Here is a 25,750-nt window from a genome sequence, read left to right as displayed (position 1 = left end):
AGACATTCATTAAAAAAAGCACAGATAAAGCACAGACTAGATATATATAAATCAAAGAAAATAAGCCAGATGCCATATATATCTACACAGATGGTACGGAGTAGTGTCAATTTATCGCGTTCTACAATGATCGCGACTCATGCCACCTAAAGGTTAACCCCTGCCACCGACAGCCCCATGTCGAGCTTTTAATGAAGTGTGTGTGTACGAGAGATTTGTTTATCAGCTACTAGCTAAGATAAACGATGAATGTAGCATAGCGCGTGTGCTAGTACCTTTGCTAAACTGTTTTCTTTTTAGCTGCTAGCCTTATGATAAGCAAGAAGATAGGGGGTGGCAAAAACATCACTTGATGCCTTTAAATGCTGGAAAGTGTCTGGGCCCAGCTATCGCAAGTCCTTACTGGAGCGCGATAATGAACTACACTAGTGGACTCTTCTTAGAAGGCTGTCTGATAGTTCCATACTATTGAACCTAATAATTAAAGTTTCACGCCGTTCAAGCTATGGGTAAGAAGAGCTGGAGGGTCGTAAGATAAATGGTCTACGTGTGCCTTCCGATGATGAAATAGCATGTGTTATTCCTCTGTTACTATTCCCTGGAACTAAATCTTCGTATTTATGGGCAAGGCCGTCCAACAGAAAGATGGTCGATAAGAAGATAACGGTCACTCGCGATGTCGAAGTGATTGAGATGACAGACTTGGGAATTGGCACAACATGGAACGTTTCGACGATGGCGAAAGAACCTACCAGCTGGTTCGCAGGTTTCCAACGTAGCGAGCGCCGACGCGAAAAGACCATGCGCCACGGCAGCATTCGGCCTATTATGAGGAATGGTCATTACGATGTTCATGCAGCCAACGCCAAAACTGCGACGACGCCATTGGCGAGAGAGCTCAAAGGAAGACATCTTCAAATGATTGCATTTGGTGGCTCGATTGGTGAGGTTCCCATTTATGATCCGATCTCGGAAAGTAAAACTGACATCAAAGGCACTGGGCTTTTTGTTGCTTCGGGTGCCGGCCTTTATCATGCAGGACCAGCTGGCCTGCTTCTCGCGTACATCGGCGTCGGTGCTTTGCTATACTGCACTATGCAGTCATTGTGCGAGCTTTCGGTCTTGTTTCCTGTCGCAGGCTCATTTATAACCTTTTCAACCCGATTCCTTGATCCCTCTTGGGGATTTGCCCTCAGCTGGGTGTAAGTCTTTTTGTACAACAATGCCTACCTCAAATTGTTGATCTAATTTGTCTGCTTAGCTACTTCCTACAGTGGTTGATGGTGCTGCCCCTGGAAATAATCGCTGCGGTCTTGACGATATCCTACTGGAACGAGGTTGTTCCAAATGCAGTTTTCGTCACTATATTTCTCGTCTTGATCATTGCCATCAACATGGCAGGTATCCGATTCTACGGCGAAACAGAGTTTGTTTTTGCCATCATCAAGATTGTTGCGATCATCGGATTCATGTAAGCTTCTCACCAGGCTCATTTCTCAACCATGTCGTTGTGTCAATGCTCACATAAATACTCTAGTCTCCTGGGTATTGTCATCAATATCGGAGGGCCACCTGACGGCGGCTTCATTGGTGGCAAACTCTGGTTTCAGCCACAACCCTTCAACAACGGCTTCAAAGGCTTCAGCAGTGCCCTTACGACGGCGCTTTTCTCCTATGGCGGGACTGAAATGATCGGCCTTGCCGTGGCCGAAACAAGGGACCCACGCAAGTCGTTCCCAAAGGCTATCAAGCAGGTCTTCTGGCGTATCGCTATCTTCTACCTCATCACTATCATGCTTGTTGGGCTACTTGTCCCTTCTGATAATCCATCTCTAATTGGGGGGAAGAGCTCTGTTGACGCCTCGGCCAGTGCCTTTGTCATTGCCATCGAGAGCGCTGGCACGACCATTCTTCCCAGTGTGATGAATGGCGTTATCCTTATCGCAGTTCTATCTGTTGGGAGTTCGGCTGTATATGGATCTTCGCGAGCTCTCGAGGCAATGGCCGAGCTCTCACACGCGCCACAACTTTTTACCTATATCGATAAACGAGGCCGGCCTCTTGTGTCATTATTTATCGCAGGATGTGTCGGACTTTTAGCCTATACGATAGATGTGAAAGTGCACGATACTATCTTTCAGTGGCTCCTCTCTATCAGTGCCATCACCACGCTCTTTACTTGGAGTAGCATATGCTTCTGCCATATCCGTCTGCGTTTAGCTTGGACGCGTGCGGCTCGACCCTTGAGTCGACTTCCCTTTCTTTCGTCTGTCGGTATAGTAGGGTCCTGGTGTGCACTTCTAGGATACATATTGGTGATAGCCCTTCATACATGGGTTTCTATCTCACCCATCGAGATTCCAGGCACAGAGATAAATCTCTCAGGCAAGCTGCAATATTTCTTCCTTAGAATGATGGCTCTTCCACTTGTGCTTGTTCTTTTTCTACTTCATAAGTTGCGATTTCGGACGAACTTTATTGGGGTTGAGGAAATTGACATAGATACGGGACGGCGCTCATATCGATTTTATCCTGATAAGGAAGAGGAAGAAGCAGAAAAGAGAAGGAATTGGCCGATTTGGCGGAGGGCGTATGATTTATTTTGTTGATATGGCATAGGTTTTTGTTAAACAAGTGCTGGAGAGAGAGACACAAGCATTACATCACGAGATGTCATGGGGCATGTTTCAGATCGTGTCGCTCTGGGTGCCAAACTGGGCGCGTAACGCCCAGCACGAGCAGCGCTTATATTTAGAGAAGTCAGAAGCCGTATATTTTTGTGTACCTTCAATCCCCATCCTACTTTCCATTCTCACCACCATCCGTAATTTGTACTGAACATTTTCTTCCATTACTACACGATGGCGACAGTCACATTTGATACCATATTCACGTTGGTTTTGTTGTTCGACAACCATCATAGTAGCAGGCCGTATAAAGCCTATTGGTCACGCGCACCGATACTCGACTGTTGGAGAACACTAAAGTCTTTAACTTATACTCTGAAGGCACACCATTCTCAAGCTTAGCAGTCGTCTACACAGCAAGACCTTGCGATATTTACTCAATGGCGTGTGAGGCGCATGATGTGAGCCATCGGCTGTGGGGTCTATCAACTCAAAATAACACTCTAATCAAAGTCGGTCCGGGCAGTATACCAGCTACCCAACACAATTGCCCAAGATTACTCAATGGCACTCCAGGACTCGTGATACATATACGAAGGAAACTCGAAGTGGTCGACAGTGTCGGAAACCAGGGGCTTCTCCAGTACGGCGAGGGCAAAGCCGGCGGACAAAGAAGCTGAATGGGAGAAGTCGCGGCAAGATCACGATGGGAGTCTAAACTGGATGCCCACCGCTCCTCAGGAGGAAAATCATGGGAAGAGGATATAGGGCTTTCAATAGTGACGTTGTATCAATTATAGCACATTGTAAAAGGACAGGCCGGGATAGAGGCTTAGCTCACACACACCTTAGACGATGCGGCACGCCATTATCCCTACAGGTGCAAACTGTGATGAGCGAGGTCTTTAAAAGGAGGGGAAGGAGTGAGGAGAGGGATCCCCGCCTTGTCAGCAAACGTCCCTGACCTGTCAAATCATATCATGTGAGTTACAGGAGCGACCATTATGTCCTATCTTAATAAGCCCGGTCTTTAAGTATGCCTCTTCACGGATACAAGTTACTCCTGCCAATCACGGATTGAATGTATTATGTTTTGCGGGGGCGGCTTCTCACACGGCTACACTATTGTAGCCAGGTACCACTGGTCAAAACTTATGAGCTGAAAATTACGCCAAGTTATTGCATTATCTATGAGCCCGCCCGCCATAAGCGGGGACCAAGGTTAGCATAAAATCTTGGATTCGGGCTCCGAACGGGTGACACAGACAATAATTGGTATTGCGCGTGACCAATGCGCTGCATAATTAGGCCCTGATCGGCAAGCCAGGATTGGTATATTGGGGACGATTCATTACAAATAATGAACTGCCGACATATTATTCCGGGCTTTCCGATCATAGCTAAGCCCTCCATACAAGCACATAACGGCAATTGTCTACAACTCTACGACTCCCCAATACATCGTTACCTCTTCATGCATCCTTACTCAAGCGCTTCAAAATGTCTTCGATCTACACCCTGAATCATGGCGACGCCGACAAAGAACGGCAGCGCCTTGACCTTCAACATGACGTCTTCAAAGATATCACTCGTGGTGATCTTCCTCCCGTCATTTGGCAGCATCTGAAGTCCGTCTCAGCCCCCAAAGTCGCAGACGCAGACACTGGAACTGGGATATTTCTCAAGGAGCTTGCTGCCAGAGTTACCGAGGAGGCACAACTTGACGGTTTCGACATTGACACAAGGAAATTCCACGAAACTGCTTCATTGCCGGCAAATGTCAAGTTACAGTATGGTAACGTGCTTGAACCTTTTCCGAAACAGTATTTGGGAATATATGATTTGGTACATGTGAAGTTGCTGTATGCAGCGCTGAAGAAGGATGAGTGGCTTCAAGCTGTAAAGAATCTCAAGACACTGCTCAAGCCTGATGGATACCTGTTCTGGTCCGAGATTGGAGCCTATGGATACGCCAGTAACCCATACTCGGCTGCCCTTCATGAGTGGAAGAAGATCGAGTCTGCAGCGGCCGTCAAATTCGGGCGTGACCCCAAGTAAGTGCCCAACCCCTCAGTCCCCAGTGTGTTTACTTGAGAGGTCTGCTAACGTGTGTAAGGTGTCCCGTCCTTTTACAAAGTCAATTTCGAGAAGCTGGTTTGCAACAAGTAGACGAAAAGGTCTTCGTCATGCTGGGAAGACCTGACCTGACACCAGTCATCACCAGAGTGGCTTTGGAGTACATGGCACAAAGCCTCAACGGTATTTTGCTGGTGGATCAGGACAAGACCCTGGGGCTGACTGAGAGCGGGATAAAGTCACTGGTTGAAACGCTTACTAAGGAGACCGAGGACGGAGTCGAGGTGGGAACGAACTTGCACTGGGTTTGGGGTCAGAATGATGGCATGTCGTGCTAGACAAGAGTGAAATCAGATGGTTACAGACACTTTTCCTACATGCTCAATAAATAATGTGTTTCTAATATGAATGGTAGAATCACGTTGGACTAAAGCCAGAAGCTTCTGGTTAACTGAAGGTTTCGAAGGCTCTTGACCTTTATTGCGAGATCATATCGCTTTCTATTTACTGAGTTAGGTCTGATAAATAAGAGAATGTTAATCGAAAGTTGGTATTTGACTTAGACAGAACTGGAAGTCGCTTTGACAAGTCCTGCTGGTCGTTACAAAGAAGCGATGTAAAGGAGGGTCGGGTGCACCAAGCCCTTACAAACCGAGCAGACCGAATTAATTTGATTTACATGTCCTTGAGCATCTCCTTCAAGATGGCTTTGGTAGTGTTCCACAACATGACACAATCGTTGTTCATCCAGAAAGCCCCAGTGTACCAAGTCGATCGCTGCCCCTGGAGAGCATTCGCCCTTGCAAAGATACCACCACGCAGCTGATCAGCAGACCAGCGCCTATACAATAGTCCATGATCCGAGAAAGTTCTAAAATCGAGATCGCTAGAGTTCCCAGCTGGGATTGTTCCAGCATCTATGAGATTCTGAACTGATTTGCGGATAAGGTCTTTGGCATCCTCAATTGTAGTCTCTCTCGGGACGACAGCTAGAGCGCGGTGGATAGGTCCAGTGGAAGAGTTTCCTTTATAGTGGAAGTAGGCCTGGAAGGGGACTGCTGGGTATGCGAGGTAGTTTGCGTTGATGGCAGCTGGAACAACATTGGTGATCTCACCTGCGGGCAGAGAAGGGTGAGATACAATGCCAGTGAAGTAGCGGTTGCCTGCAGCGGAATGGAAGACTTCCAGTTCTTCGCTGGCCAGGTCAAAGTATTTCGGGTTGATTGTCTCCGGTCCGATAGTAATCAGAAGTCGCTTGGCGTTGACCTTTGTGATATGACCATCTTTATCTCTGACCTCGAGCTTCACTCCGTTCTTGGTTCGCTTAGCGGAGATCACTTCGCTCTCATAGAGGACGTCTTTGCCCAGAAGTTTCGCAGCCTTTTTCCAGATCTCCGTGTTATCACCTGATACTGGTTGGAACGATCCAACGCTGGGATTCCATGCCTTCCATACATCAATCATCAACGCAGTGTTGAGATCAACGACGACAATATCCCAGATGCTTGGGCTCGCAGCTTCTGCTTGATACTTGCGCGCGAACTCATACCAAGGCAGCAAAAGATCCGACGGAACCCTGTCACCTCGCGGGAAATGCTTGCTAGTAGGTAACAAAATGTCGGTGTACTTAAGCCACTGGTCGCGATAGTTACCCATAGCATCAGCGGCCTCTTTCGTGGTGGGAGGCGTATAGTCAACTATTTTGCCATCTTCGAAGTTGACGTACAAGTTCTCTGCTGGGACAGACTGTACTGGCCCGATCGGAACTTTCAATTGTCTGAAGAAGTCAATTGAGGTGGTGATGTTCGTAAACGCGTCAACACCGTAATTGTACGCCTTTCCAGTGACTGGATCGTACCATGCTTGTGCATGGCCACCCTACGATATGTCAGTCGTCCACCACTAAGAGGGCACGCAGTGCACATACCAACTGCTTTTGCTTTTCAATGACTACAATCTTCTTGCCATAGTTCTCTCGCAGCTGGACAGCGGCATAACCACCAGATCCGCCACCGCCTACGACCGCAACATCAACATCGATAGCTTGCGCCACGGCGATCAAGGCCGAAAGGAGTAGCGTAGACGAAAGCATCATATCGCAAACAGTTCAAAGGAGTTGGTAAGTCAGTAACTGCCTATGGCATACACGGCTGCTGTATCAGTCAAGTAACGGAGTATTTGATGCAAAGTAAAACAACGTGGCATTGCTGCTTTTCTCCCGGAACAGTCGGTAACAAGGATAGTTAAACTCTATTTGGTCGGATTAACATATTTGCATCCTTGTTCTTTGGGGCCTGTTCACATACCGTATAGCTCTTAGGCTGAACATGGGTTCTCCAAACTTTACTGATAGTCACCAACCATACTAACTTCAAATATTCTTAAATAATAAGGTTGGATAACAAGAATCTATAGTGGGCACTAAAGAGATGAAGGAGATTAAGGAAGAATAAAATATGTGAAAGAAATGGTTCAACCGGTTACGGGCTGATCGATATGGTACCCTGCACTATCTCTCGCAGCTTCTGGCGGCAGAGCAGTGGCTTGTCGAGTATATCAGAGACATGGAACATATTAAGGGTCTAGAGATGCAAAAGTATTCATGAGTGGAGTTTAAGGACATGCCTCCAGGAGAATGAATATTACGGTGCGGAAATTGAGCTGGATCTGACTGGTTCCACTAGCATCTTCCTTGATGACCATGCTTCAATACCAACAAACTTAGAAACGGAGCACAAACACATTCAAACCCGACAAAACTCAACAAAGCCGACTCATGGGGTCTCCATGTGAGGACTCCAGCCTGCATGTGGTCTCATGAGCAAGCTTTCCGCCGAAGCATCCAGTGAGGCTCGCATCTCAATCGTCTCCGCCTCAACCTTGCTACCCGGAACAGCAGGTCTGATCAAGGAATCATTATCTAGCCCAGGTTCTTCAGAACTCTTTAATTCGAAAGTGGCGGTTTCGCGACGTGATACGACATATTCGTCCTTGTCGATGCGGGCCTGGACACCATCTTTTACTACACCTATACAAGATAAGTCAGCAACCGCGTACGCGCGGGAAAGGATTAATGGACAGGACTCACAATAGTGCAAGAACTTGCAGACCACCGGGAACCAGACTGCCACTGCCGTGACTTGTCCAAATGACCAAGGCAGTCCGCCCTCTGGGGTATACCGATCGCGCAATCCCTTGTAAAATCGGACTAGGTCAGCGAGTCCGAAAGCCATAGGCACGAGCGCCAAGAATGCCGTCAGAATGGCCAAGGTCTTCTTCTTGATCAAACTCCGCACCAATGAGCACTTTCTCGGGGGGCAGTCCTTTTCATAGAAACCATGTAGCGTGTCTAGCGTCCAGTCCGTGAAAAGCAAGAAAGTCAGTACATGCACGAAGATCAGACTAAACTTGATGTGGGTGAAACCCGTCTTTATGTTGTAGTTCATACAGTACGACATGGCCCCAGGATTGTTGCCGCATACCGGCAATGATGACTGCCTTTGTAGGGTTTTCTCGAAACCAGCAGCACCCCCCTTCTGAAGTGCGGACTTGATAACGATGAAAAGCCAGTTGAGCAAGACAAAACCAAGAGTGTATGTCGATGGATGTTCCGACGCGTGAAGAACGAGCTGTAACAAGAGGAGAGGAATCATGCCGATGATGATCACGCCGTGAGCGATCTCGTTGTTGAGGACGTAGGAGGATATGGAAGCAACGTTGGCTAGGCCCGTGTAGCAGTGGAACGCCAGAATGGTGGCTACAGAAATGGTTGCTGCGAAGAGAGTCTGAGTCTCCTGAAGGTCTATTAGGGTCGATGTTATCGCGCTGGGGAACTGTCGGCAGAATCGGATGAACCACTTCACTAGCGGACTAGTATTTTGTCTGGGAGCAGAAGGTAACAAGCTGCCTTTGCTCATGAGCCTCCTAACGCGTCCCCAAATGTGATTCTTCGTCCACTGACGCGTCAATGCGAAAGAGAGACAAAAGAATAAGACTAGAACGTACTGCATGATGTACGATATGAGTACCTGCCCATATGTTGTCAGAGCATGGAGATGGCGATAGTGGCGTGGACAATGGTACTCACTCCCTGTCCTACGAGGTCAAAGTCGAATCCAGGATCTGCAACGCTACAATAGCGTTCTGAAAGGACCGTGCCAAAGTTAGCGAGGCTGAATTGGTGTATAGGGCTACATTGGTAGTCGAAAAGATCCTCTGTGCATTTGCCGTACTTGGAGTCGGAGCAGGACTGCCACAGACACTCGCGAACTTTTCTAAAGGCGTAAAGTCTGTCAAAGTCGCGCAGGGAACCAAAGTGGAACATGGCATCCATGTCCTTTTCACTGTCCCGGTTAACCGTGTCGTTGGTTGGCTCTGGAATGACCTTCATAGCTACAGTCGATAGAGTCATGCAGTTCCATAGGTTTTGCGGAGATCTGAACATATACTCGGCGCTGTCGCATGTTTTAGTGCAGTTTAGCTCTTCTGAATCTCCATTATTGCATCCCTCTGCCATAAGCTTTCCCGTGTGTGTCGGGTCTGCAAGCGTGTCAGACACCCGCTTAAAATAGGCCTCATCCCACATCTGCCATTCTGGCGAGATGATGGTGCCAAGCAGCTTCCTATCGCTGGTGATGTTGTGGATGACTTCGAAATGCCATTCAACCATGGTGCCGGCGAGAAAGAAAATCAGACCTTGTTGAGGAAGATTCAAGTGAGAACCAAGAGGTTTGAGCTTGTCTGAGAGGAATAGTGGTGGTCACTTGCACCTTTTTGAATCTGAAAACTGCCCAGCTCACCTCATGGTCTCATTAGTAGCTGAAGATTCGACTGGGGCATGTTGAATCAGGCTGGCGGTTAGTAGTAATCAAAGTGAGATAAATTGATGCCCGTCCAATGATGATGTCTTCTAAATATAAGCAACATAAAAGGGCACAAACAGCACAGCCTAGCGACAAATCAAGAATCGATTTTATTGGGCAAGGGCTTGTTCGGACCACACGCATTACTGTCATAGCCACGGGGCTTAAGCTGACCTGCTGTAAACTGGCGCTTAGCTGCGAGGCTAAGCCCACCATCGGAGTTGGACACCCCTGTAAATGGGCCTTATTTCGGATTAGCTCATGATTGGCGAATCGAAGCCCGAGTCCTTTGCCCCTCTCCGCATTCAAAGGGAAATTTACTATCCTTCATACCTAACTTCTCTAGTGTCCGTGAGTTAAATATACGCTTATTTTAATAGGCGCTTGTCGCTTCAGGCATAGGGATATAGCTATAGTATTATTCCTTCACATGTCAAGGACCGCCTGCTAGGTCACAACAGGGAGGAGTAGTTAGTTAAAATGCAGAAGATTGGAGGTACTTGATACCCTATGTGATTTATTTTTCGATGAAAGGCCTAGCAATCTCTTAGAGCCCTAGACAAGCCTGTACCCTGCCTTAAACCCATTTATGCAAGGTCAGTACCCTCTAATATATACATAAGATCGAGAGAGAGATCATTCAGCCGACAGAGAAGGCAAAGACTTTGGGGATAGTCATGGCTGTGAAGCAAATGTCCAACAGATCAATTGTCTATCTAGGTAGTAATATGAAGAACCCGAGCACACCTCGTCTCAGGAAGTTTGAGCTCTAGAACATCTTGTCCTTCGTTCCAGATGGCTTGGGTAGGTAGTCGTTTGGGGTACAAGACGTTTACCTGGACCTTGCCACTGCCAGCCAGTCTTGGTAGCGGTATCTCCATTGAGCAGCCACCGCCTCTTCGCCACACTGCAAGGTACAGACCATTGCCAGTCTCCAAGCCCAGCGAGATCCAGTCGTCATGCCAACGAGGTAGTCCCAGAGGCCAAATAGCATGTGCCGTCACAAGATGCTGACGAATCGTCTTGTAAACATCTATCCCCTCGATGATGAGCTCCATCTGCGAAGTGCTCAAACGATCAAGTCTACCGCTGAGATAGACTCTCCCCAACAAACTGTTCACTACAGTGAAAGCATTGAGTTCGTCACTCCATCCCGACTGAGGATATGCCCAGCTCGCACTTTGCTCAGGCAGTACACATGTTGGCAGAGCCGCAGCGATGGCAGCGTACAGGATAGGGTCTTGCTGGTCGCTGGTGGACTGAAGAGAGTGAACTGACAGCATGGCGTAATCCATCCTTTGCGCGCCGCTGGAGCAATTCTCGATCACAAGGTTTGGATGCTTGTCGAGGAGTGACCGGACCCAGTCGAGGTAGCATCTCTGGTGAAGGAGCTGGTTGGCACCAGCGGAAGATGGGCCTGGAGCATCGGTTCCTTGGATGACTTCGATGTTGTAGTCGAACTTGAAGAACCCAGCTCCGTAATGGACCACGAGTCCATCAACGACCTTGGTCATCCAGGCTCGCACCTCTGGATGGCGATAGTCGAGTTGAAATCTTCCTCTCTCGACAACCCGTTGCCCATTCTCGTGAAAAAATGCGTCCTCTGGTAGTCTTTCACCAACGACACTCCGGACGCCCACGACTTCAGGCTCCAACCATAGCCCTGGGATGAGACCTTTACTCTTGATCTTGTCCATCAGTGTTTTGAAGCCAGATGGAAAACGCCTCTTTGAAGGTTCCCACAAGCCAACGTCATCCCACCAGTTACTATCATCAGCGTACCAACCAGCATCAATGACAAAGTACTCGGCTCCAGACTGGGCCACGGGATCAAGTAAAGCTTCGATCTTGTCTTCATCTGGGTCGCCCATGAGACAGTTCATGTAGTCGTTGAAAACTATCGGCAGCCTCTTGTTGTCATCATGCGGCCGAATGATTCGTCGTCTGTAGTCGTTCAGTGCACGGATAGCGTCTTGGAAACATCCAGAAACACGAGTCAGCGAGACCGGGGGCGAGGTGAAGCTGTCGCCGGGACATAGAGTATGTCTCCAATCGTGGTCTGCCTTAGTTGGGCCTCCAGTCGCGATGTAGACGCTATCTTTGTAGTCTCCGATTTCCCATCTCCAGGATCCATTGTGTTCGATCTGCCAAGCCCAGGTATCCGAGTTTGACTCCGACTCCAATATTCCCATTGGTAGGTACGAGCCAGTTGAGAAGGATCCCCTGTTCTGGAGACCAAAGGTTGCCTGGGACCCTGAGTGGCCATCACCCAGTTCACAGATACCGTTTTTGTCTATGCCAATGTCGGGTAGTGAGTGTTTGCGCCATTGAGCTTCCCTGAACCAGGTATTGGTCGCCGTTCTGAGGACATAGTCTTTGTTCCATTCATTTGATCTTGTTGTGAGGCCGCCAATGGTCAAAGATGAAAGCTGCGTCACAATAACATCTGACGACTTGGATTCATTTCTGATGGTGACAGCTGACCTAAGAACAGGCACGTCTCCGTATACGCTCAAATGAGCAGTCACTGAGATCCCCGACCTTTCATCCTCACTATGAATGTCCAGTCTGTGCATGTCTCCATCATGGCTCTGTTGATGACTATTGTATCGCAGCCTGGAAGACAGATAGCCGCCAACAAGTGATTTTGCCGTCTTGTCATTGGTATTGCCTTCGCCATTGAGCCTGACACTAACGAGTGGTAGCTCAGACGAGGCGAAGAGGGGTGAAGCAGACTTCTGATGGCGATGATTTAGGGGGAGAATCTCATAAAGACAAATTGCCCCAAACTCATTTTTGACAAAGTTTATGGTCAGTGAGGTGGTCTGCCAGGAGATGAAAACAGGATTATCTGCCATTGGAAAGACGGTGAGGCTGCAATCACTTGAACGAAGTAGACGAGGCAAGATTGGATAAAGGTCTGATCACCCTGCACTTTCTCTTATACATGTTAGAAATGCAGATCTCTACTTAGCCAAGCACCTTGCCCTTGTCTACCCCTCTCAGTACGGGCGCTGGTTCTGTGCTACTGATTCTGATCACGCCTCTGCTTCTCCCACTTCGGAGGAAGCATCAGGAAACACATTGTACTAGGAAATACAGAGTGGGGGTGGAACGAGGGATAATACCGAACGTCCATGCGAATACCAACACTCGATTGGTCGTAACGGTTTAGTGGCTGTCAGTAGTTCAGTATCGGCTTTTCATTGTGGGGGTGGATTGTCCGACATAAATCTTCACCCACGAGGCTTGTCCCGGATTAGGTGTAGCCTTAGGGGCTAGAGGGTCAAGAACACAACGAAATCCCGAAGAACCTGGCAGACCAACCTAGTCTTGAGCCTAGACCAATGGACATTGTTTACGCTTTTCCAATGCCTCACATTGAGCGCATGGCACCGATGTGGTCTGCTTCTCCGCATTCTGGTCACTTCGTGACATTTCCCCACGGGGCTTGAGAGCTAATTCGGCTGTCATGCGACTCCAAAGTATCCCAGCTGAAGGAGGCTCCAAATCGCCAGAATCAGGCATTTCATTTCCAAGTATAAAGTATAGAGCTCGGACGCCCTGAGTATTCAAAGCCAAACATTCCCATTCATAGCCCCTTTCTACTATCAGTATTTGTTATCAGCAGCAGCATTAAACAGAATCATTTCATCGGCCATGGAGAAGACAATCTCTTCCCATTCGGTAGAGCACAACGAAGGCCTAGCTAGGCACGACACACGCGACGACAAGAAGAGTTCTAACGTCATGCTTGGCCGTGCTGGCTCTTGGGAAGCTACCTTGGACGAAGCCCAGGCAGCGAATGCGCATGAGCATGCTCTGACTGTTCGTCAAGCCCTCAAGTCGTACCCGTGGGCTGTCGTCTGGTCCCTCGTTGTGTCACTATCCATTATCATGGAAGGCTATGACACTATCTTGATTGGCTCGCTCTATGCCTATCCTACTTATGCTCGGCGATTTGGAGAATATCAGGATGCAACCAAGACATACCAGATTCCTGCCCGCTGGCAGAGTGCTATGGGCAGCGGTCCGCAAGCCGGTGCCATCGTTGGCGCCATCTTGAATGGTTTCATCATACAGCGCTTTGGGTATCGGCCTGCATTTCTCCTCGGCGTGGTGTTGATGGCTGCTTTTGTCATGGTATCATTCTTTGGCATGTCTGTTGAGCTTCAGGCAGTGGGACAGATTCTCTGTGGGTAAGTCGGCCAAGCTCTCCCCTCTGCTCTACACGACATAGACTATCCTCTTGGACACCTCGGCTAATTCGCGACCAAGGCTGCCTTGGGGCATCTTCGCCACGATCGGTCCTGCGTATGCTTCGGAACTCTGTCCGCTTCCTCTTCGCGTATACCTCACCGCCTACACCAACATGTGCTTCGCCACAGGACAGCTCATTGGCGCTGGAGTTCTCAAGAGTTTCATCGAGTGGGACAACGATTGGGCATGGCGCGTTCCTTTTGCTTTACAATGGCTATGGATCCCATTCCTCTTCGTCGCCTGTATATTCATGCCTGAGTCTCCCTGGTATCTAGTCCGCAAGGGTCGATACGACGAGGCTGAAAAGAGCGTCCTCCGTCTCATGGCCACTGACGAAAAGCCTCAAGCAAAGCCTCTCGTTGCACTGATGATTCACACGAACGAGACCGAGAAACGAATTGCAGAGGGCACTTCATACTTCGATTGCTTCAAGGCGGCTGATATACGCCGTACCGAGATTGCTTGTGTGTCGTTCCTTGGTCAGATTACCTGCGGTGCCCAGTTCGCTTATTCAGCCACGTACTTCTTCCAACAAGCGGGGTTGGACTCAGAGACCTCGTACAACCTCAATCTTGGCGGCACTGGAATGGCATTCTGTGGTACTATTGCGTCGTGGTTCCTGATGAGACACATCGGCCGTCGAAACTTGTATCTCGCAGGCATGAGTGCCATGAGCATGTGGCTTCTTATCATCGGCGCTTTAGCTACCAACACTTCCAATCCCGCCGTCAAGTGGGTTCAGTCGATCCTCTGCTTGATCTGGCTCCTTACCTTCTCTCTTACTGTTGGCCCAATCGGATGGGCCATCCCTGCCGAAGTTTCGTCCACGCGTCTGCGATCCAAGACCGTGGTCTTGGCCAGAACCTCATACTACCTGGCACAAATCGTTGCCAATGTCATTCAGCCATACATGATGAATCCTTCTGCATGGAATTGGAAAGGCTAGTATATCACTCCCATGTTAGCTCTTACGAATACTAACCCTTCTGTCACAGGCAAGACTGGATTCTTCTGGTTCGCTTTTGCGTGTCTCAGTGTTGTCTGGGCTTTCTTCCGCCTGCCTGAAACAAAGGGTCGCAGCTATGAAGAACTTGACCTGATGTTCGAGGCTAAGCTTCCGACGAGGAAATTCAAGACTTATCACGTCGATGCCTATGATAACAGCCAGGGAGCAGGAGTGGTAAAGGTTTAGAGCTGTACGGGGCCGTCTCTATGTCCGCTAGCCTTGGAGCTCGTGGATTTGGTTTCTTTTGAGACAGCTATACATTCAGACCTATCAGTGATCGTTCTATGAGATATCAGGTTATCAACCCAGAACTAGGAAGACATCACACTGGCTCACTTCTAACGAGTTTAAACTCCGATTCTACCTAATGTGCATTCACAGTTCCCACTGCGACATTTTCAGGTCTCGTAGAAATCTAGCGTAAGTCTCAGAAATACCCCAAGGTTTGTGCTGTTCCATCAGTAAACTCGATACCTCTTGCAGCATCTGTAATGGGCCTTCGGTTGCACACAGGTCATCTACTCCCTCAAGGGGAAGACGCAGGTCCTCACCAAATCTTATAAAGTACTGAACAAGTTCATCGTCCATCGGCCTGTCTAATTGCATGGCGCTTGGCATCCGCCGCCTGGCTGACGCATAGTCGCGCATCCCATGGCTCTCTAATGAACCCTGTGTCGTAGGCGCGGAACTCACAGAGTCCTCGTTATCGCTCAATGGAGATTGTGCCATAGTGCATGCAGATTCGTAAAGCCTTCGAATGTTTGAAGTTTGGCCATAAGCCCAGAGCACTAACGATGCAAGAAAGACCGCAAATGGTTCAACAATCGAGTCTGATGAATATCTCCTCACATGCCACAGAACAGCCCCAGCATGTATTACAGCCAGGCGAGCTTTATATCGATCTTGAGTCGCCCAGATCTTGACAGTCTGTCTTGGTTCTGAGCTGACGTTACCGTGACGATAGAGATTACTGGGGGTCATGTGTGTGATCCCCGAGAGAGTACTCTGGTCAGCAAACGCAAAGAGCTCTTGGACTGGTGCGAGAAGTGAGAGTCGAGCTAGGTGTAGATGCAGTAATACTGGATCTTCAAGTCCTTCTGCCTTGGCTGATAGACTGAGTGCTTCCCAGTGCAGCACATCCAAGCAGTCACAGCACTGATTGCGCCACTTTATGTACTCGGGTACGGAACCAAGGTACTTTCTCTCAGGTACATGGATGTTTGGCCGATTTGTTTGTGGTATGTCGCGAAGTGCATCAGCCAAATATCCGTTAGCGGCCCACCTGCGATGGACCAGCATGTGAATTATGACAATGGTCGCAAAGGAATTCGGTGAATTCTGCGACTTCAAGTGTCGCCAAAGCTCCAGTGTTACTTCAGGCACTGTAGGTCGTGAGGTTTCTTCAGCAGAGAAGGTTATTAGATCGGCGTCTCTCCCTGCTAAGCTTGCCGTAGACCAAGCCTCTGGCGACTTTGCGGCCCATAGTTCTTCTCGGCATGGAAGCCGCAATTGTGGTTGATTGGGGAACAAGCACGGATGATGCTCAGAAGCCAAAGCAAAGTAGCAACTGGCTAACTATGCGTCATATTAGAATGTGGCAGCACCTATAGGCAAGGGATGCGAGCTACTTACCCAAACAAAAATACCCGTCCTTCTTCGTGTCTCTCGAAATCGCCAAGTAATCCACTTCTGTTCCAGACTTTGATCGTTCTGATACGAACCGATATTGTCATCCTCACTCAATAAGCGAAGCCGAAGACATACTTGTGCTGCCATTGCTAAGCCGTTGTACCCGCATCTGAGTAGTTCCGGCTGACGACTCTGACAGAGTCCGACTGAAGCCAGGATCCGAGCCTGAATGTAAGGCACCGGCTCTTGAGAGTCGACAAAATCGAGCTATGTAAAGTCAGCTAGACTGTTACCAGATAGTGAGATGACGATTGATATACTTCTCTTGTCATGAGCTCATGCAGGATACAGCATAAGCAATCTCCAAAGCGATTGACTTCTTCAGAACCAAAGTATTTAGAACCAATCGCAGCGGTAGCTAGGCACAAGCTCCAGCCCCAAAGAGGGATAGACAAATGTGATCTGTCAACGAAGGGGTTTACCGGATGGAAGTGCTCGAAGTAGAGACCGATAAATAGTTGAAAAGTACGTTTGGCTAGCAGACTCTCTTTGTGCGCTGCAAAGTCGGCAAGTATATGAGAGCTGGTCGCATGAGAGTCCAGTCTTGACATGAGCTCCTCGAATATACTATCTGGAACGTCACTTAATGCCCCAATCCGATTACTTGCTGCCGCGACTCTGGCCTCTAGGTCGCTGATCCATGATATGTGGACCTGCTGGCCCGGACTTGGCCCATGGTCCTCACCATAAGCAGCGCGTCGTTGGCGCATGTATCTCTCTGCTCGGCTTTCCCTGAACCCCGCTCCGTCTGAATAATGCGTGGCTTTAGTGCCGGGGAGCGCAGGATCGTCACTAGTGTCCGAAAATTGCGTTTTCCTTTGCTTGTTTGAGGCCATTGAAGCAATCAAGGCAGAAACATGGTCTTGTTGTAGGCTCTGCTCGTGTATTTCTGGAAGGATTGGAAACGATGGTTGCGTCTCGAGGCTCTGGGGAGCAGTTGTAGATGCATGATCGACTTCAGATGCTAGACGGGGCATGTCGTTGAGATTATGCAGCAATGAGCTGTTTAGTGGGACATCGTCAAATGGAAGCCAGTTTGTGGGCATCGAGTAGGTGTTTGTGATCTCATCAACGATATTTGTCGGTCTTTCAGGCTCACGCCTAAGATGGCTATTCACTGACGAGCTTTGGCCACCGTTACTGACCATTTGATCACTCTGTACCAAATTTGTCTGGGTTTGAACAGCAGAAGCCATGTTTTGTTGGCGCGTCGTAGTTTCGAGCCAATCGAGTGCGGCCCCAGGCGTAGCTACAGTACCAGGTGACTGCACAGTTGATGTCGTTGTTGCACCTCCAGAACCCTGCTCTTCAGAGGCACTAAGCATGATTTGACGTCCCCGTCGTTTCCGGGGCAGGTAAGAGCATACAAAATTCCTCACGGCGCAGTAAGTGCATGGTGTCCCTCCAGAGCATTTGATGCGTGATTTAGAACAAGGCGCACAGGTTCGCCGTAGTGACGAAGCAGTTGGGGTTTGTAATTGCATGCCTTCAGGTGTTTCGCGTTCATGCAACCGTTCATGTCGCTGTGCCGCATCCCTAGAGATCCGCCAGAAGTAAGTGACTAATCGGTATGTCTCAAATGAAATGCTTGTTCTTGGTGGTAGATGGTACTAACTTGCGACTGAATCTTTTACTGCAGTAGGTGCATTCGATAGCCTTTGTATGAGTATGCGTCTGAGTGTGTCGCTTTAAATGCTCATATCGTGAGAATTGTCGATTGCATGTATCACATACAAACGAGGACTTTTCTTGATCATCTTGTATTTCCGGTGACTCAATCGACGTCGTATCCGCCATTCGTGTTTCCATTTGAGCCAGAGCTGTATGGGTTTTACCAGAAGTGAAATTGCCAGCACTAGAAGGGGTAAGGGAAACTAATAAGTACTGGCTCCTTAGGCTAAGCTGCAGCACTAAAGAAATAGCGGCTGGGGTGTGGGGAACGCTGAAAATTGGGGTCGAGAGTACAAGGTGATAGGTACGCTTCATCTTATTGTGTGCTGCAAGTATTCACCCCGCACAAAGCTTGCTGAATCCGGAAAAGATGGAAACTCAGAAGGCTTCGTCTTCAAAACCATTGACAGAAGCAAACAGAGAATAAACAGGCACTTTGGATGTGACATTCATCGAACGTGTTTAAGTTCTACGAGTCTAATACGACCGTCGATCTATATCTCCTGAAGCTAGGTATTACACGCGGTCAAAGTGTACTTCTCTCACTATTGCCAGAATCATGTAGTGCCTATAGCGCGTTGCAACGAAGTGAGAATAAGCTCGTGCTCGCAGAATCGCCATGAATACGCCGACAAGCGTCTCTTGTACGGGAAGAATAATGTGGCATGGCTGGTCAATTAATACCACATATCAAATCATAAATCAGGCTTGTAGAGATTATAACATAGTCTATTTCACGAGGCCTAAGAAAAGTCCTGGCATGTGAAGCCTGGCGGGCGAGGGGATGCTGCTGACTTGGGTTCTTGGAGAATGAAGATGATGTTTTAGTGGAGTGGTTTAGAAGAAGGGATGACAAGCAGGATATTGTTAGCAGAACTAATAAAGCGCTAGAGATGTTTGTCTACTGTACTTATTGGAGTAGTGTTATTATAATGATAATTGAAGGTGGAGATCAATCGATATAGGGCGAATAATGGCTAGGATCAATGCCTAACAGAAAGACACCTTAGGGGGAAGTAAACTCCATGGGGAGTAATACGGACGATCTGTCTAAGCTTCTTGACGACGCTAAATAAGCCCCGTTGGCTCAGTGGTAAAGCGTATCACTAGTAATGATAAGATCACTGGTTCGATTCCAGTACGGGGCAAGCGCATTCTGTTCTTTTTGCCGTTATCGCATCCAAGTTCGCTAACTACTGTATGTGCGCTCTCGAAGCCAACATCAAATCCTGTCGCGACATAACGGACAATTATAATATATTTGCAGTCTCGAGATGGATGGATTGAATTAGGTCTATATTAATTCGAGCTGCAGTTCTATTGTTATAGAGGCATTTTACAGTAGATAGATTGAAGAACAATGGCCAGAGGCCATAAAGAACTGTAAGCAGTAACACTCTACTTAAGGGACCAACTTTCACAATGTTTGTAGACATTTAGCTTTAATATTAGGTTTTTTATATATTGAGTTAAGTACGAAGTCAATTTGTTCCTTTAAATACGACTCCCCTTGTGCTATATGCCTTGACTATAGTGTAATTACTAGTCGCGTATTCTTAACAAAGCCTGTAGACCGGTTAAAGACAATCGGTCTATCTCGTTAGCAGGCCGACCCCCTCTCCTAGTTGAAGTACGATCTTGATCATTGACCATCGAGCCCTGTTCTAGAGACTACCAGGACCAGGCATCGAGGGCGGTCCTGATAGTCTACCAGTTCCTGGACCCTCTTAGTGGAACACCTTCTCCCTTCTCATCGCCAGGCTGCAAATCAGACAGATAGATCCGGCCGCGATGATAGGTACATATGCGAGTTGAATCGCCCTCGTGATACCATGGATGGCCTCTGCATTCACGTCAGGCTTTGCGGAATCGATGAGGCCGCTACCAACACCGGCGAGAGCGTCGGCGATCTCGGTCTTGGAGACATTGGGGAAGACGCGTTGGAGAGCTTGCTGACCATAGTTGACAAACAATGCGCCAGACATGCCAGTGCCAAATACGATGCCGAGCATCTGTCCCACTGTCATGAAGCCAACGCTGTAAGGGATCTCGGTAGGCTTGACTTTCATCTGAGCGACTGCAAAACCAGCTTGACAGAAGCAACCAACGCCAGTACCCAGAATAATAGTGTAGCCGTAGATCTTGGCATTAGATGTGTGCTCATCGACGGTATCTGGTATATAGTTAGTACTTGGAGTTGAGGTATTAGAAGAGAATGGATGTTACTTACACATGAGAACTCCACCAATGAGCTCCATCAAAGAACCTACAATGTACCAAGGATAGTAGTATCCTGTTCGGCCCATGAATTGACCGTTCAACAAGTTGAAGGCGACAAGGAACAGGATAAAGGGCAACAGGTGAACCGATGTCTCTACGGCCGTGATTCCGCGAGTGAACTGGTAATACAGTGGCAGGTAGAAAATGCCGATAAAGCTGCCAAACGTTGCCAGCACTAACAAGGCAGTTAGCATGAGTGAACCAAAACGGAAGACTTTTCAGGGCGCATGACTTACTCATTGTAAAGAAGAGGCAAATCATGGTACGGCTCTTCCAGAAGTGCATGGGAAACAGTCGGTTCTCAAACGTGGTGCCAACTTGGAAGACCTGCTGGAGCACAAACAGGATGAGCAAGACGCCAGCTGTCACAAACAGACCAATGCTCCTGCCTGCATCCCAACTCCAAAGGACTCCACCAAAGTTCATAGCCATGATGAGGCATAGGACGGAACCAATGGATAGAGCCGTGCCGAGGTAGTCAATCTGAGCTAGACGACTAGTCAAAGGGACACCTGCCTGAGGCTTGAAGTCGGGGAGGAGAAGAACGTAGATTGGACCAATGACAACCCCGACTAAGAGATTCAGGTAGAAGGCCCATCGCCAAGTCGCACTACTATCGCCAAGCGATCCTCCAACCACAGGGCCAAGAACAGTACCAATACCCCAGATGAAACCCGTGAGGCTGAGATACTTTGGTCTCTCGGCGTTCGTAGTGGTGACTGACAAGAGTGTCAAGAGGCCCATGTACATGCCGCAACCTCCCGCTCCAGCGATAGCACGACCGACGATGAAGGAGTTGATGTCGGGAGCGCCACCACAGAGTGCAGACGCACCCATGAAGACGGTAGTTGAGCCAATGAAGAGCTTTTTCGCCGAGAATGTGCCATAAGCCTTGGACCAGGGAAGTGTCGTTGCGGCTGATGCGAGGGCGAAAGAGACGCCGAGCCAGGGAACAAGATCAACGCGTCGATAAGTCTCTACGACTTTGGCTTGGACGTTGGCGACTACGGTGTTGTCGAGGGCGTAGAGGAACAGGGCGGAGAGAAGGGCGCAGACAACTAGGAACCACTGTTAAGAGTTAGCAAACTTCTAGCAAGTCCGTAATGGGGGCATTTGTACATACCTTGACACCATGAACATTTCGAGGAGACGGGTCTGGTGCTGGCTTTTCAACCTGGGGCTCCCTGAGGGCTTCGTTGCCTGAGGAGTCAGGACCTGGAGATGGTGATAATCGAGATTCGTCCGAACTGTGACCGGACTGTTTGTCCTGAGTAAAAGACATAGTGAAGAAAAGTATTAAGATTCGTACAAGATTAAAGTTTTTAAGGTTATAACGCTAAGAGACACTGTTGAACGATGAGACAAACGCTTCAACGCTAGGCCGTGATCTGGGGTTATGTATTTCTGACGCTGTGGAGAAGCATAAAACTTTTTATTATTAATTTCGTAATTATCACAACTAACAACCGGTTTCAGCAGGCATGAAACGATGCTTAGAAATTGCGTAGAAAACGATGGAAAACATGAAATGTGAAGGGATTCAGAACCCTGCCAGTCTGACCCTATAGGGTAAAGAAAACAGGAACAAGGCGACGACGAAATCCGGCCCGTGCCGTAACGTTACAGCACACTGTGTGGTATTCGCAAGGGGTTTAGCCTGAAAATGGAATTTGTCCCCGTTGACCAGGGGTCGGGTGCGTACACGAGGTGATGGAGGGGCTCGGGGAAATCGCCTAATTATGAGCTAACACTAGCTGCCGCAATTGCATCTCAAGATCTCTTGATGTTGTCTAGGTTGTTAAGGATATTCTCCAGGAGGCTGCCGACTAAAGTGATGCACGTCAGGGATATAAAGTTGGGTCTTTAGACCAAGAAACTAGCCAGCGCAAACAACACTCAATTCAATTCAAGCACTTGATTCTCGTTGTATTCCAGCTTTCGCCTACCAGTCTCTGCCAAATGGCTGCCATTACTCAAAATCAATCCTCTGACGGCAAATCAGCCTCTGTGGGATTTCATTACCCCAAGCAAGAACAAATTCCACCAGATTCCATCGGCGTCGATCAGATTCTGGTATCCTTCATCTTCTCCCCAATCAACCCCCAAGACCTCCTCGTTCTTGCAGGTCGCTACCCAGTCAAACCGCTGCATACCCTAGACAACCAGCCTGTTCTGGGTTATGACGGCGTGGCTTGCGTCGAAGCAGTGGGTCCTCTGACCAACCCAGAGCAGACCCACATTCGGCCCGGAGACTTTGTTGTTCCGCATCGACATGGATTAGGAACCTGGAGAAGCCAAGCTCTTCTTAGCGTGACGGATGTTATTCCCCTGTCGCCTACGAAGGATCTGCTTGGCGCATCTCTATTGCGCATGGCGTTTCTGCCGGCTTACCTCCTCGTCGAGGACATGCGTGACTTGAAGCCTGGTGATTGGATCATTCAGAACGCAGGTTCTGGAACCATCGCGAGGCTTGTAGCGCAGTTTGCACGTCTCAAGGGGGTTCGTACCTGCAGCGTCGTGCGTGATCGGGAGGGTAGCACTTTCGATGCCCTCAAGGCTGATCTGCAGAGCCAGGGCGTTGAGATCGTGATCACCGAGGACGATCTCGCTAAGCACGGCACCCAGGCTTCGGCAGAACTCGCGGATGCTGCTGCCAAGGGTCGTATCGTGCTCGCCATTGACGCTGTCTTTGGTGAATCCGGCGAGATACTTGCAAATACCCTCTCTCATGGTGGGACATATGTCAATTGCGGGTCTCTCGGCGGCGCAAGTGGAATCATTGGTCTTTCCCAGCGTTTGCTGTTCTGGTCAGAGGTCAAGTTTCGGAACTTCCGCCTGTCTGAACAGCTAAAGGCTCGTACTGCAGCAGAGCAGGAATCTCTCCTGCTGTGGTTCCAGGACCTGCTTTCTCAGGGACTTTTGCGTACGCCACCTGTGGAGACGATTCAGGTTCCTCAGGATGTTGAAGGCAGGGATGAGTTTGAGAGGCGTGTGAAGGAGTCTGTTACTGCAGGTCCTGGTGACAAGGTGGGACGGGTCAAGCAGGTTTTGCAGTTTGGTAGGGTCTAGCTGCATATGCATCTTGTGAGGCTCAACGCAAGTGGTGGGTAGTAAGACTAGGTAGTAATGTAACCCTTTCATGCAAACTGAAATCTTTTACGAGTTGTCACATACAGTGAGATTGCGTCATGCAATGTACATATTATCTAACACTGAAAGGAGCAACGATGCTTGTTGATACCTAAGTTCTCAGCTTATTTTGGTATGGTATGTGAGTAATAAAAATGTGTCATAGGAGTTGAGATCTGATATGTTACATGGATGCCTTAGGTTGCGAGTTCTCGCGGAGCAGTATGTTTGACTCTTGCGTCTGGGTTCTAGGACTGTTATTCCTAAAGGAAAGAGGTGCTACTTCGGGCTTTTTTATCTGTAGACTTTAGCAAAGACAAGCTATTAGACAAAGGTAGTTCTTAAGTTATATATAATAATTCACGCTAGACACTATAAGCAAAATAAGATACCTTAAGTTAATAAATAGAGTCTTTATAGGTCTTTAGTAGGCAATATACACTTTCACTATATAATAAGGAGTTTTAAGTTATTATTATAAATTATAGCTACTTATTGCTTTATTTATTTAGCACACTTATCTTTAATAATACTATAAATATCCTACTGAAAAAACCCCAAGTTAATATATAATTTATTAGTATTATAACTTTATATATTCATTCAGACATTATAGGCTTACTTAAATACACTAACCACACTATGCTAATTAACATCATGCAAAATCTACTGAGCTCTCTTTTTCAGCCACAACTCTTAGCTGCAATAACATTCTGGCTTACATTGAGTTTGCAGTATTGATTAACATTAGTCTAGACAGACTACTTCTGCATATAGTATCGAGAGGCAAGTCGCAAAAAAGCAAAGTTCTTTCATGTAAATAAATCAATTAATTTTATCTACAAGTCCAAGGCTTCCATTCAACTAAGTCTCCTTCTTTGCCTGCTTTTCTCGCTCAATAGCTGACGCATTGTACTTGCGCAGAATGTCCAGCAAGCCAGGGATAGGCTCGTCAAAATCAATCCTAGCACTATTCATGAATCGAGCCAAGAAACCGTAAATACCATTGAGAAAGAAAATCTCAGTAATTTCCTCATGACTGAAAGCCTTCAAAACCTCATCCATGACCTCCTTGCTAACACGAGGTTGGTGACTGAGCTCTTCAACAATACGAGCGATCAATCGCTGACGCGGTGTAAACAGGCTGTCGGGCAATGGTTCTTTGGGGTTGCGAAGAGCCGCGAATTGTTCGTCAGTGAGACCGAGGACGCGAGCAACAGGCTCGTTGACATCCCACTCGTAAGGGGCATCAAGAGTGGCTGCTGTGCGTAGAACAGTGGTTTGCCATTCGGAAGGGAGAATCTTTCGGTTCTCGCTCCAACTGGAAGAAAGGAGTGTCATGAACGGTTTGAAGAAGACGTTGCTGTTGGCGAGGAGCTTCGAGAGCCAATTAGTCTGTGATGCTAAAGCTTTGGAAGGGGAGGGTTGACTTACCTTGAAGATGTTCCTCTCGAATGGCAGAGTTTGCAGAGCTGCCTTGATATCCGGCGGTGCAGTGTTGGAGTCGACGTAAGGGAGCAAGTGCTCGTTGGTGACGACGCGGTTGTCCCAAGAAGCCATTTTTAATGAAATGAAGAAGATGGAGCGAAGTTTGCAAAAGAGCTGGAATGATTTCTCGTGATTTGGTTCGAATCTGCTGTATTGGCTTGAGAAGCATCTGTGAAAATCCCTATATATATAAAAGTACTATGTGAGACATAATGTAACGTTACATTCATCTACCATAACGGCAATCACAGCGAGGTCAACATATCACTAAAAGTCAGGCTTTTCGAGTATCATAGCCTTGTCTTGGCCTGTGCCGCATACGACAACCCTGGCTCTCAGCTCATCGGAGCATTTCCTGCCCAGTACAACAAACACTGTGTAAGATTAGCGTCGCCTCGGAAGCGGGCCGCTTCTAGCACATTCTCTAGCGGCATGTCGCTAAAGTGTGACATCCCTCGGGATGATGTTGATGCAGTCACATTCTTAAAACTAGCAAACATGATGTATATGCACGATTTGGGAAACATTTTTCGAGATGCAGGCTTCGATCTAGCTTCTGAGTGTTTCGAAGGATCCTGATCCCTTACTTGCAACCCACCACTGCTTTCTGCAATTGTGCAACTGCATATCGCCACTCGTGAAACACATCTTACGGAGCCGCA

The 25,750-nt window shown here is 48.1% G+C and overlaps 10 protein-coding genes and 1 non-coding gene across 11 annotated transcripts; 5 read left to right on the top strand and 6 right to left on the bottom strand.

The window, feature by feature from the left end:
* Positions 1–735: 735 nt before the first annotated feature.
* Positions 736–2,609, top strand: FMAN_00100 (uncharacterized protein; the record flags this gene model as incomplete). The annotated part of the gene is made up of 3 exons (XM_041821908.1): positions 736–1,202; positions 1,262–1,471; positions 1,538–2,609. 3 exons carry the CDS (start codon positions 736–738, stop codon positions 2,607–2,609), a joined length of 1,749 nt encoding a protein of 582 aa, XP_041687642.1.
* A 1,518-nt stretch (positions 2,610–4,127) lies between these two features.
* Positions 4,128–5,041, top strand: FMAN_00099 (uncharacterized protein; the record flags this gene model as incomplete). The annotated part of the gene is made up of 2 exons (XM_041821907.1): positions 4,128–4,681; positions 4,744–5,041. The coding sequence occupies 2 exons, from the start codon at positions 4,128–4,130 to the stop codon at positions 5,039–5,041; spliced, it is 852 nt and encodes a 283-aa protein (XP_041687641.1).
* A 337-nt stretch (positions 5,042–5,378) lies between these two features.
* Positions 5,379–6,795, bottom strand: FMAN_00098 (uncharacterized protein; the record flags this gene model as incomplete). Its single annotated transcript, XM_041821906.1, has 2 exons — positions 5,379–6,581; positions 6,631–6,795. 2 exons carry the CDS (start codon positions 6,793–6,795, stop codon positions 5,379–5,381), a joined length of 1,368 nt encoding a protein of 455 aa, XP_041687640.1.
* Positions 6,796–7,477: 682 nt separating this feature from the next.
* Positions 7,478–9,372, bottom strand: FMAN_00097 (uncharacterized protein; the record flags this gene model as incomplete). The annotated part of the gene is made up of 3 exons (XM_041821905.1): positions 7,478–7,731; positions 7,792–8,731; positions 8,791–9,372. 3 exons carry the CDS (start codon positions 9,370–9,372, stop codon positions 7,478–7,480), a joined length of 1,776 nt encoding a protein of 591 aa, XP_041687639.1.
* A 909-nt stretch (positions 9,373–10,281) lies between these two features.
* FMAN_00096 (uncharacterized protein) lies at positions 10,282–12,423 on the bottom strand (the record flags this gene model as incomplete). Its single annotated transcript, XM_041821904.1, has 1 exon — positions 10,282–12,423. The coding sequence occupies one exon, from the start codon at positions 12,421–12,423 to the stop codon at positions 10,282–10,284; it is 2,142 nt and encodes a 713-aa protein (XP_041687638.1).
* Positions 12,424–13,225: 802 nt separating this feature from the next.
* Positions 13,226–15,017, top strand: FMAN_00095 (putative alpha-glucoside transport protein; the record flags this gene model as incomplete). The annotated part of the gene is made up of 3 exons (XM_041821903.1): positions 13,226–13,764; positions 13,844–14,766; positions 14,821–15,017. The coding sequence occupies 3 exons, from the start codon at positions 13,226–13,228 to the stop codon at positions 15,015–15,017; spliced, it is 1,659 nt and encodes a 552-aa protein (XP_041687637.1).
* A 189-nt stretch (positions 15,018–15,206) lies between these two features.
* FMAN_00094 (uncharacterized protein) lies at positions 15,207–17,845 on the bottom strand (the record flags this gene model as incomplete). The annotated part of the gene is made up of 3 exons (XM_041821902.1): positions 15,207–16,406; positions 16,464–16,727; positions 16,781–17,845. 3 exons carry the CDS (start codon positions 17,843–17,845, stop codon positions 15,207–15,209), a joined length of 2,529 nt encoding a protein of 842 aa, XP_041687636.1.
* A 1,422-nt stretch (positions 17,846–19,267) lies between these two features.
* Positions 19,268–19,339, top strand: tRNA. The gene has a single exon. It is a non-coding gene; the product is annotated as a tRNA-Thr (tRNA).
* Positions 19,340–19,918: 579 nt separating this feature from the next.
* On the bottom strand, positions 19,919–21,753 carry FMAN_00093 (aurofusarin/rubrofusarin efflux pump AFLT; the record flags this gene model as incomplete). Its single annotated transcript, XM_041821901.1, has 4 exons — positions 19,919–20,364; positions 20,422–20,646; positions 20,708–21,539; positions 21,595–21,753. The coding sequence occupies 4 exons, from the start codon at positions 21,751–21,753 to the stop codon at positions 19,919–19,921; spliced, it is 1,662 nt and encodes a 553-aa protein (XP_041687635.1).
* Positions 21,754–22,430: 677 nt separating this feature from the next.
* FMAN_00092 (uncharacterized protein) lies at positions 22,431–23,540 on the top strand (the record flags this gene model as incomplete). Its single annotated transcript, XM_041821899.1, has 1 exon — positions 22,431–23,540. One exon carries the CDS (start codon positions 22,431–22,433, stop codon positions 23,538–23,540), a length of 1,110 nt encoding a protein of 369 aa, XP_041687634.1.
* A 924-nt stretch (positions 23,541–24,464) lies between these two features.
* Positions 24,465–25,160, bottom strand: FMAN_00091 (uncharacterized protein; the record flags this gene model as incomplete). The annotated part of the gene is made up of 2 exons (XM_041821898.1): positions 24,465–24,977; positions 25,035–25,160. 2 exons carry the CDS (start codon positions 25,158–25,160, stop codon positions 24,465–24,467), a joined length of 639 nt encoding a protein of 212 aa, XP_041687633.1.
* Positions 25,161–25,750: the final 590 nt, after the last annotated feature.

This window comes from Fusarium mangiferae (assembly GCF_900044065.1).
Source record: "Fusarium mangiferae strain MRC7560 genome assembly, contig: FMAN_scaffold013, whole genome shotgun sequence".
In the NCBI taxonomy this organism is placed as follows: Eukaryota; Fungi; Ascomycota; class Sordariomycetes; order Hypocreales; family Nectriaceae; genus Fusarium; species Fusarium mangiferae.
The sequence above is the reverse complement of the archived record's forward strand: the minus strand, read 5'-3'. Positions and strand labels throughout refer to the sequence as shown.